This window comes from Cucurbita pepo, chromosome LG04 (genome assembly GCF_002806865.2).
Source record: "Cucurbita pepo subsp. pepo cultivar mu-cu-16 chromosome LG04, ASM280686v2, whole genome shotgun sequence".
Lineage (NCBI taxonomy): Eukaryota > Viridiplantae > Streptophyta > Magnoliopsida > Cucurbitales > Cucurbitaceae > Cucurbita > Cucurbita pepo.
Genome location: NC_036641.1, coordinates 4946712 through 4958822, shown reverse-complemented (window position 1 = coordinate 4958822; position 12111 = coordinate 4946712). Strand labels below are relative to the sequence as shown.

Sequence of the window (12111 nt, the reverse complement as noted above, 5' to 3'; positions counted from 1 at the left end):
GAAACGAAACGAAAGATAGGTCCCATCATTTCATTGCATGTGATTGTTGCATTTAACCCCAATAGTGGGGTCACTTACTGAGTATTTCTTTAAATACTCAAGCCATGTGCTACTACATTTTTCAGGTTAAGGCAAGGCATTCCTGTACGGCTGACGACGGCATCGCAACTCGAGATCATGGCACATGCATAGGATAGTGGTATTTATTTTCTTAGACTTAGGATAGAATAGGATGTTTTAAACTTAAACGCTTATTTATTTTATTTCGGGTCTATTGTTGTGTCGTTTTAAAGATGTTTTCGAAACACGTAATTCCATGGCTGTGTTTTTAAGTTAAAGGTTATGTTTTATGGAATTTAAATGAAGTCTTCCGCATTCAATGTTTATGATATGTATACAGTAGCGACCTTAAATTAAGTAAAAAAATTTGGTTCGTTACACGTCTCGTGGTCGATGAAGTTAAATCTTTCATAATATCCCAAATACCACAACCAAAATGCTCTGATATCAATTGTTGAGCAAAAAAGGAAGTAAGATCAATCACAATGACACACCGAGAAACAGAAATTAAACAAAGAAACATAAAGATTTTCATGCGTTAGAGAAAATAAATTCTCCTACATCCACGGGTGACAACCAATCTCAAATAATCAAATTGTTTACAAAGTGTATATCTCGTACTCTCACACTACAAAGTCTCTCAACAAAGTTTCTCCCAGATGTCACTCAACAAATACAAAATGACACTCAAACTCAATCAAACTCAATACTCTCAACCATTCTAGACAACCTTTTATATAGAGATGATTCATATATCAAAACGATAATATGAATCATCAAGAGTTTTGATCTTAAATGAGAGTTAATAACCAAAATAAATAAAATTATTAATGGTATAAACGAAATAAAAGTTAAAAGAGATACATCTTCGTCACAATTTATAACAAAAATCTCTTAGGCCAGCTAGAGATTTATATAATTTAATAAAAAACGATATAATATTACAAGCATAATTACTCCTAATTAAACTGTATAATCTCTTGCGGTGATTGTCTCAATGATTGCATTGATGATTATCAATCATTAGTTAATAGACAATACAACATCACAAGCCCCTATCTCTAACAATAAACTGTCACCTTACATCATTCACACCCTATAAACAAGCAACGTCATGAATACTTAATCTTCTACTCTAATCAAATAAAAATCGAATCTTAAACAATTTAATACTTAATATTTACTTATTCATGGCGAGACAATCCAAATTTCTTTGCTACAAGCAGCTCCGAGGCATCAACATGGCATTAGCGGATCCACGAACGTTCTTGCATGACGACATGGCTGCTTTGTTCTTATAAAGAAGCTTTATGTTTTGTAGCTTTATCTCTTTGCATGGATTTGTAACACTGCAATCGAAATTCACACCTTCTGGGGTTGCCGATGTTCCTCGAATATTTCGGTACGTAACTTTGCTGATTTGTACGCCCGAACTCTGTCTAGGACAACCTTTGTTATCGGGGCAGTAATTTTGATCGATTACGATTGGATTTTTGGCATTGTTCATGATAATGTTGTCGAAGAGGATGTTCCTGACAAAGCCTTTGCTTGGTCTAGCCCATGTTTTTATCCTTATGCCATTGTCGGACCCTGTGAATATTGAGTCCTTTAAGGTTATGTTTTGAACTCCATCTTCGTTGAACTCCTTGCCCAAGCTTCCAATGCTGTTCCAAAGAAATGTTTGGTTTTTTTTACGCTTAGAATTCAAAATAGAAGCCTCCAAGAGAAGGAACTTCAAGTCAAAATTAAGCAAAGTTTATTTACCTTACGCCATGGCCTGGTCCACATTTGAGATTAGTCATGAACAAATTATAAGTTCCGGCACCGATTGATACACAATCGTCTCCTGTTTGTAGCGTACTGCTAGTGATTGTAACATCCGTAGAAGTTTGAACGTGAATTCCATCTGTGTTGGGGCTTTGGTCTGGCGCTATTGCCTTCACATTTTGAACAAGCACCTTCTTGCAGCCATTGATTACGAGATGAGTTTGTCGGCTATTGATCGACGTTAATCCATTGATCACAATGTTGTTTGCCCAATTGAATGTCATTGACTGTATTACGAACAATATTTTTATTTTTTGCTAAATTAATAAAAATACATTTAAAAGGTTTGTACGGTTTCCTTTCAAAACTAAAAGTATAGATATTTTATATTAGGAATCACGATTCTCCACAATCATATGATATTGTCCACTTTGAGCATAAGCTCTTATGGCTTCGTTTTGGGCTTCCACAAAAGGCTTCATGTCATTGTGGAGAGTCATGATTTCTAACGGTATCAGAGTCATGCCCTTAACTTGGCCATGTCAATAGAATTCTCAAATGTCCAACAAAGAAGTTGTGAGCCTTGAAGGTGTAATCCAAAGTGACTCAAGTGTCGAACAAAAGGTGTACTTTGTTCGAGAACTCTAGAACAAAGTACACCTTTTGTTCGAGAACTCTAGAGAAAGAGTCGAGCCTTAATTAAGGGGAGACTGTTTGAGGCTCCATAGGCCTCAAGGGAGGCTATATAGTGTACTCTGTTCAAATGGAATATTGTTGAGGATTGTTGGGAGGAGTCCCACATTAGCTAATTTAGGGAATGATCATGGGTTCATAAGTAAGGATCACATCTCCATTGGTATGAGACCTTTGGGGAAGCCCAAAGCACAGCCATAAGAGTTTATGCTCAAGATGGACAATATCATATCATTGTACAAAGTTGTGATTCCTAACAGCACTGGATGAAAAAAAAAGAAGAAAAAACTAACATGGTATCAGAGTCATAACATACCGGAGCTCCAATAGGGCAATTCTTCCCCGATTTCTTGCACGCCCAATAACTAGCACCCTGTGCATCAAGAGTACCCCCGACGACAGAAACTTTGTTAACTTTAGAGAACAAAATCCAAGAATCCGAATCTCCAAGGCCACGATAATCAGAGGGAGCCACAAGCGTGCCATCTATTCGGAATGTGATTTGGTTCTTACAAGGGCCTTTGAACATAATGCCTTTGAGTAGGAACCTTCCCTTAGGAACATAAATGGAAGATGGTGCAGCCGAGTTACAAGCAGACGCCCAAGCCTTGAGAAAAGGGGCAGTGGACACCGTTCGGCCATCAGGCTTAGCTCCAAAACTGACAACATTATAGGTACGAGCACCCAATGATGGTGGGAAGAAGATGATGATTATAAAGAGAAGAGAGAAGAGAAAGTTGGTCATTTTGTTTATGATATGTTTGTGTAAGGAAATGGGGTTTATATAATGTATGAGATTTGATGAACAAAAGAAGCAAAATTGAAAAGTCAAAAGAGATGCATGTGGCGTACATGTTAGAAGCACCAGGGTTTAGGGTCAAAGTGGATGCATGAACGTAACATGGCGTACAATATGAACATGTTTTTATTTTATGGTGTGTACGTTTTATTTCAAATCATTACTCTAACCGAAAGCTTGATGGGTTTTGAAGAAACATTTTCTTAAATTTCTTATTTTCAAAGTAAACTCTTTTAACATTTGTTTTTTAACGTTTGGATTCAATCCCCATGTGAACTCTATAGGGTAGTTGTAACGACATGCTACTACCCTATGAACTTGTTTTGTTTTTTTTTTTTTTTAATGGTGTTGTAACTGTCCAGATCCACAAATCTATCGCTAGTAGATATTGTCCTCGACCCAGATCCACAGATCCAACGCTAGTAGATATCGTCCTCTTTGAGTTTTTCCTTTCGGGCTTTCCCTCAGGCTTTAAAACGCGTCTTTCAGAGTTACACAACGGAACCAATGCTCATCCAAATACTGTCCTCTTTGGACTTTCCATTACGAACTTTCCCTCAAGGTTTTTGGGCTTTCCCTTATGGGTTTTCCCATTTCGCGTCTGCTAAGGAAAGGTTTCCGCACCCTTATAAAGGGTGTTTCGTTATTCTCCCCGTGGAATATCAGAGGTTTACAACTCTTTTAATATTATGAACTTGTTTTTTATTTTTTTAATGGTGTGTACGTTTTGTTTCAAATCATTACTCTAAGCTATTGAAAGAAATACTCTCGTGGGATTCCTTGGAAAGTTCAATAACCGCAAGCTCGATTGGTTTTCAAGAAACATTTTCTTAATTTTCTTCTTTTGAAAGTAAACTCTTTTAACATTTGTTTTTTAATCTTTGGATTGAATTCGTATATTAACTCCACATGTTGGTTATAATGACTTGCTTTTTGAGAATCTTGAGTTATTGATGGTTACTAACTAGTATGAAATTTAAAATAATTTAATAATCGTGATATCTGAGTAAAGGAGAGATACATTAATGAACCAATCCTACGTTTGTATGAGAATGATCATGAGTATACGATACTAAGAAAAGTTTAAAAGAATTAAAAGTCACTATAACTATACCAATAAAGTGCATCTTTTTGCTCCGTGGTTGAATATAAGAACTCTATAGTTAGGCATGCTTTGCTTAGAGTAATAATATGTTGGTAACCTTTTGGAAAGTTTTCTAGGATGTATTTGAGTGAGGACAAAACATGCTGCAAAAACTTGTGTTGGTCTGTGTGGATAGTATTTACTCTAGATGTTGCGTTTGTGTGGACCAAAGCTTGTGATGGAGCTTCCAAGATAAACATGGGTTAGTGTCAGCCCTAGTGCTCACGGTGCCAAATGATCAAGAGGTTATGTGATTTATAGTGACACCTCCAATAAAGGATTGTGTGTGTGTTGATGTGGCATGAGAAGGTCATTGTCTATGCATCTCGAAAGTTGAAGAATTACCCCACTCGTGACTTGAAGTTAGCTACAGAGGTTTTTGCACTAAAGATTTGGTATTTCTTCCCCAAAATGACTTTGATATAGACATTTTATACCACTATGTAAAGTGAACGTAGTCGTCGATGCCTTAAGTAGGGAGGCGACCCACTCGTCGATCATGATTACTAGAGAGCCACGAGTGTAGATTGATTTTGAGGAGTAATAAAAGTGGCTATGGGGGGAGTTATGGCACCACCATACCCGTAGTGGTGGTCGCTTATCCAAATCACCAGCATACCGAGTCACATGTTTCATAGTTGCGATATATCTTGTTCTTTTGAACTTGCCATAGCAACATGCCCCATTAGCGTGGTTCCATTGAAGTAGTGTATGCTACCTCTTCTAGTCCTCTAATTACCACCAAAGCTCCATGTGCTACTTTCAAATTCCCTCGTTCCAAAGTGATACGATAACCATTTACATCCAAAACACCAACGGAAATCAAATTAATAAATCTTTGTTAGAGACATACCTCACATCATCAAAGATTTCTTCAATCTACATAACAAATGTTGTTGCCAACTACTCGAGAAAAAAAAAAAAAAAGTCGTGTCATATATATTTTTTCTTCTAAATCTCCATATAAGAGAACGGCTTTTCATATCAAGTTGTGCAAGCTCAAAATTACCAAAAAAAAAAAAAAAAAAAAAAAAATTATAGATGGAGACAATCACAATTCTTGAAAATATGCCTTCCAATAGCAAATATCACCGACAGCCTATACAAAGATTTCTTCGATCTACATATCAAATGTTGTTTTCCTCGATCTACATATCAAATGTTGTTTTCCTCGATCTACATATCAAGTGTTGTTTTCCAAAAGCTTGAAAACCAACTAACTGTGTCATATATATTTTTCTTCCAAATCACCATACAAGAAAACCGTTTTTCATATCAGGTTGTGCATCATACAATTAAATTGACCAACTAAAGTCAACAAAAACAAATGGATGGAGATAATCACAATTCTTGAAAATATGTTTTTCAATAACAAATATCACCAACAGCCCATACAAAGATTTTTTCAATCTGCATACTGAATGTTGTTGTCCANGGTGCAGCCGAGTTACAAGCAGACGCCCAAGCCTTGAGAAAAGGGGCAGTGGACACCGTTCGGCCATCAGGCTTAGCTCCAAAACTGACAACATTATAGGTACGAGCACCCAATGATGGTGGGAAGAAGATGATGATTATAAAGAGAAGAGAGAAGAGAAAGTTGGTCATTTTGTTTATGATATGTTTGTGTAAGGAAATGGGGTTTATATAATGTATGAGATTTGATGAACAAAAGAAGCAAAATTGAAAAGTCAAAAGAGATGCATGTGGCGTACATGTTAGAAGCACCAGGGTTTAGGGTCAAAGTGGATGCATGAACGTAACATGGCGTACAATATGAACATGTTTTTATTTTATGGTGTGTACGTTTTATTTCAAATCATTACTCTAACCGAAAGCTTGATGGGTTTTGAAGAAACATTTTCTTAAATTTCTTATTTTCAAAGTAAACTCTTTTAACATTTGTTTTTTAACGTTTGGATTCAATCCCCATGTGAACTCTATAGGGTAGTTGTAACGACATGCTACTACCCTATGAACTTTTTTTTTTTTTTTTTTTTTTTAATGGTGTTGTAACTGTCCAGATCCACAAATCTATCGCTAGTAGATATTGTCCTCGACCCAGATCCACAGATCCAACGCTAGTAGATATCGTCCTCTTTGAGTTTTTCCTTTCGGGCTTTCCCTCAGGCTTTAAAACGCGTCTTTCAGAGTTACACAACGGAACCAATGCTCATCCAAATACTGTCCTCTTTGGACTTTCCATTACGAACTTTCCCTCAAGGTTTTTGGGCTTTCCCTTATGGGTTTTCCCATTTCGCGTCTGCTAAGGAAAGGTTTCCGCACCCTTATAAAGGGTGTTTCGTTATTCTCCCCGTGGAATATCAGAGGTTTACAACTCTTTTAATATTATGAACTTGTTTTTTATTTTTTTAATGGTGTGTACGTTTTGTTTCAAATCATTACTCTAAGCTATTGAAAGAAATACTCTCGTGGGATTCCTTGGAAAGTTCAATAACCGCAAGCTCGATTGGTTTTCAAGAAACATTTTCTTAATTTTCTTCTTTTGAAAGTAAACTCTTTTAACATTTGTTTTTTAATCTTTGGATTGAATTCGTATATTAACTCCACATGTTGGTTATAATGACTTGCTTTTTGAGAATCTTGAGTTATTGATGGTTACTAACTAGTATGAAATTTAAAATAATTTAATAATCGTGATATCTGAGTAAAGGAGAGATACATTAATGAACCAATCCTACGTTTGTATGAGAATGATCATGAGTATACGATACTAAGAAAAGTTTAAAAGAATTAAAAGTCACTATAACTATACCAATAAAGTGCATCTTTTTGCTCCGTGGTTGAATATAAGAACTCTATAGTTAGGCATGCTTTGCTTAGAGTAATAATATGTTGGTAACCTTTTGGAAAGTTTTCTAGGATGTATTTGAGTGAGGACAAAACATGCTGCAAAAACTTGTGTTGGTCTGTGTGGATAGTATTTACTCTAGATGTTGCGTTTGTGTGGACCAAAGCTTGTGATGGAGCTTCCAAGATAAACATGGGTTAGTGTCAGCCCTAGTGCTCACGGTGCCAAATGATCAAGAGGTTATGTGATTTATAGTGACACCTCCAATAAAGGATTGTGTGTGTGTTGATGTGGCATGAGAAGGTCATTGTCTATGCATCTCGAAAGTTGAAGAATTACCCCACTCGTGACTTGAAGTTAGCTACAGAGGTTTTTGCACTAAAGATTTGGTATTTCTTCCCCAAAATGACTTTGATATAGACATTTTATACCACTATGTAAAGTGAACGTAGTCGTCGATGCCTTAAGTAGGGAGGCGACCCACTCGTCGATCATGATTACTAGAGAGCCACGAGTGTAGATTGATTTTGAGGAGTAATAAAAGTGGCTATGGGGGGAGTTATGGCACCACCATACCCGTAGTGGTGGTCGCTTATCCAAATCACCAGCATACCGAGTCACATGTTTCATAGTTGCGATATATCTTGTTCTTTTGAACTTGCCATAGCAACATGCCCCATTAGCGTGGTTCCATTGAAGTAGTGTATGCTACCTCTTCTAGTCCTCTAATTACCACCAAAGCTCCATGTGCTACTTTCAAATTCCCTCGTTCCAAAGTGATACGATAACCATTTACATCCAAAACACCAACGGAAATCAAATTAATAAATCTTTGTTAGAGACATACCTCACATCATCAAAGATTTCTTCAATCTACATAACAAATGTTGTTGCCAACTACTCGAGAAAAAAAAAAAAAAAGTCGTGTCATATATATTTTTTCTTCTAAATCTCCATATAAGAGAACGGCTTTTCATATCAAGTTGTGCANCATGTTTTTATTTTATGGTGTGTACGTTTTATTTCAAATCATTACTCTAACCGAAAGCTTGATGGGTTTTGAAGAAACATTTTCTTAAATTTCTTATTTTCAAAGTAAACTCTTTTAACATTTGTTTTTTAACGTTTGGATTCAATCCCCATGTGAACTCTATAGGGTAGTTGTAACGACANAAAAAAAAAAAAAAAAAAAAAAAAAAAAAAAAAATTCTAGATGGAGACAATCACAATTCTTGAAAATATGCCTTCCAATAGCAAATATCACCGACAGCCTATACAAAGATTTCTTCGATCTACATATCAAATGTTGTTTTCCTCGATCTACATATCAAATGTTGTTTTCCTCGATCTACATATCAAGTGTTGTTTTCCAAAAGCTTGAAAACCAACTAACTGTGTCATATATATTTTTCTTCCAAATCACCATACAAGAAAACCGTTTTTCATATCAGGTTGTGCATCATACAATTAAATTGACCAACTAAAGTCAACAAAAACAAATGGATGGAGATAATCACAATTCTTGAAAATATGTTTTTCAATAACAAATATCACCAACAGCCCATACAAAGATTTTTTCAATCTGCATACTGAATGTTGTTGTCCAACTACTCGAAAACCAACTGGTTGTGTCATAAATTTCTTCTTCCAAATCTCCATGGAAAAAAGCAGTTTTTATATTGAGTTGTGCAAGCTCAAGATTAAATTGAGCAACAAATGCCAACAAAATCCAAATGGATGGAGATAATCACAGTTCTTAAAAAATATGATTTTTAAGAATAAAATAAGTAAGCTTGTAATGAGAAACTTATCTTCGATAATTGATGGTGAGTGTGAACACGTCTAGTGGTCGATGAGGTCAAGTCTTTCACAATACCCCAAATGTCATAAACCTAGCATTTTGATATCACTTGTTGTGTCGCAATACCACAACCAAAATATTTCAAAACCCAATTGTTGTGGAGGAAGTAGAAGAAAGATAGATCGCACTCACACATCCACAAGCAGAAATTAAACAAAGAGACACAAAGATTTATATAGTTTGGAGAGAAGAAATTTATCCACATCCACGGGTGGTAGCGAATCACTATAACCAAAGTGTTTACAAGTGTATTTCTTACCCTCTCACACTACAAAATCTCTCAACAAAGTTCCTCCCAATTGCCTCCAGTCAANTTTTTTTTTTTTTTTAATGGTGTTGTAACTGTCCAGATCCACAAATCTATCGCTAGTAGATATTGTCCTCGACCCAGATCCACAGATCCAACGCTAGTAGATATCGTCCTCTTTGAGTTTTTCCTTTCGGGCTTTCCCTCAGGCTTTAAAACGCGTCTTTCAGAGTTACACAACGGAACCAATGCTCATCCAAATACTGTCCTCTTTGGACTTTCCATTACGAACTTTCCCTCAAGGTTTTTGGGCTTTCCCTTATGGGTTTTCCCATTTCGCGTCTGCTAAGGAAAGGTTTCCGCACCCTTATAAAGGGTGTTTCGTTATTCTCCCCGTGGAATATCAGAGGTTTACAACTCTTTTAATATTATGAACTTGTTTTTTATTTTTTTAATGGTGTGTACGTTTTGTTTCAAATCATTACTCTAAGCTATTGAAAGAAATACTCTCGTGGGATTCCTTGGAAAGTTCAATAACCGCAAGCTCGATTGGTTTTCAAGAAACATTTTCTTAATTTTCTTCTTTTGAAAGTAAACTCTTTTAACATTTGTTTTTTAATCTTTGGATTGAATTCGTATATTAACTCCACATGTTGGTTATAATGACTTGCTTTTTGAGAATCTTGAGTTATTGATGGTTACTAACTAGTATGAAATTTAAAATAATTTAATAATCGTGATATCTGAGTAAAGGAGAGATACATTAATGAACCAATCCTACGTTTGTATGAGAATGATCATGAGTATACGATACTAAGAAAAGTTTAAAAGAATTAAAAGTCACTATAACTATACCAATAAAGTGCATCTTTTTGCTCCGTGGTTGAATATAAGAACTCTATAGTTAGGCATGCTTTGCTTAGAGTAATAATATGTTGGTAACCTTTTGGAAAGTTTTCTAGGATGTATTTGAGTGAGGACAAAACATGCTGCAAAAACTTGTGTTGGTCTGTGTGGATAGTATTTACTCTAGATGTTGCGTTTGTGTGGACCAAAGCTTGTGATGGAGCTTCCAAGATAAACATGGGTTAGTGTCAGCCCTAGTGCTCACGGTGCCAAATGATCAAGAGGTTATGTGATTTATAGTGACACCTCCAATAAAGGATTGTGTGTGTGTTGATGTGGCATGAGAAGGTCATTGTCTATGCATCTCGAAAGTTGAAGAATTACCCCACTCGTGACTTGAAGTTAGCTACAGAGGTTTTTGCACTAAAGATTTGGTATTTCTTCCCCAAAATGACTTTGATATAGACATTTTATACCACTATGTAAAGTGAACGTAGTCGTCGATGCCTTAAGTAGGGAGGCGACCCACTCGTCGATCATGATTACTAGAGAGCCACGAGTGTAGATTGATTTTGAGGAGTAATAAAAGTGGCTATGGGGGGAGTTATGGCACCACCATACCCGTAGTGGTGGTCGCTTATCCAAATCACCAGCATACCGAGTCACATGTTTCATAGTTGCGATATATCTTGTTCTTTTGAACTTGCCATAGCAACATGCCCCATTAGCGTGGTTCCATTGAAGTAGTGTATGCTACCTCTTCTAGTCCTCTAATTACCACCAAAGCTCCATGTGCTACTTTCAAATTCCCTCGTTCCAAAGTGATACGATAACCATTTACATCCAAAACACCAACGGAAATCAAATTAATAAATCTTTGTTAGAGACATACCTCACATCATCAAAGATTTCTTCAATCTACATAACAAATGTTGTTGCCAACTACTCGAGAAAAAAAAAAAAAAAGTCGTGTCATATATATTTTTTCTTCTAAATCTCCATATAAGAGAACGGCTTTTCATATCAAGTTGTGCAAGCTCAAAATTACCAAAAAAAAAAAAAAAAAAAAAAAAAATTCTAGATGGAGACAATCACAATTCTTGAAAATATGCCTTCCAATAGCAAATATCACCGACAGCCTATACAAAGATTTCTTCGATCTACATATCAAATGTTGTTTTCCTCGATCTACATATCAAATGTTGTTTTCCTCGATCTACATATCAAGTGTTGTTTTCCAAAAGCTTGAAAACCAACTAACTGTGTCATATATATTTTTCTTCCAAATCACCATACAAGAAAACCGTTTTTCATATCAGGTTGTGCATCATACAATTAAATTGACCAACTAAAGTCAACAAAAACAAATGGATGGAGATAATCACAATTCTTGAAAATATGTTTTTCAATAACAAATATCACCAACAGCCCATACAAAGATTTTTTCAATCTGCATACTGAATGTTGTTGTCCAACTACTCGAAAACCAACTGGTTGTGTCATAAATTTCTTCTTCCAAATCTCCATGGAAAAAAGCAGTTTTTATATTGAGTTGTGCAAGCTCAAGATTAAATTGAGCAACAAATGCCAACAAAATCCAAATGGATGGAGATAATCACAGTTCTTAAAAAATATGATTTTTAAGAATAAAATAAGTAAGCTTGTAATGAGAAACTTATCTTCGATAATTGATGGTGAGTGTGAACACGTCTAGTGGTCGATGAGGTCAAGTCTTTCACAATACCCCAAATGTCATAAACCTAGCATTTTGATATCACTTGTTGTGTCGCAATACCACAACCAAAATATTTCAAAACCCAATTGTTGTGGAGGAAGTAGAAGAAAGATAGATCGCACTCACACATCCACAAGCAGAAATTAAACA

The 12111-nt window shown here is 35.8% G+C and overlaps 2 protein-coding genes across 2 annotated transcripts in view; one reads left to right on the top strand and one right to left on the bottom strand.

The window, feature by feature from the left end:
• LOC111793504 (polygalacturonase-like) overlaps positions 1–12111 on the top strand; it is a 51645-nt gene that overhangs the window by 23833 nt on the left and 15701 nt on the right. The window lies entirely within an intron of this gene.
• LOC111793503 (polygalacturonase-like) lies at positions 1030–3265 on the bottom strand (the record flags this gene model as incomplete). Its single annotated transcript, XM_023675411.1, is given in 3 exon segments — positions 1030–1724; positions 1825–2114; positions 2837–3265. Coding segments are annotated over 3 exon segments (1167 nt in total).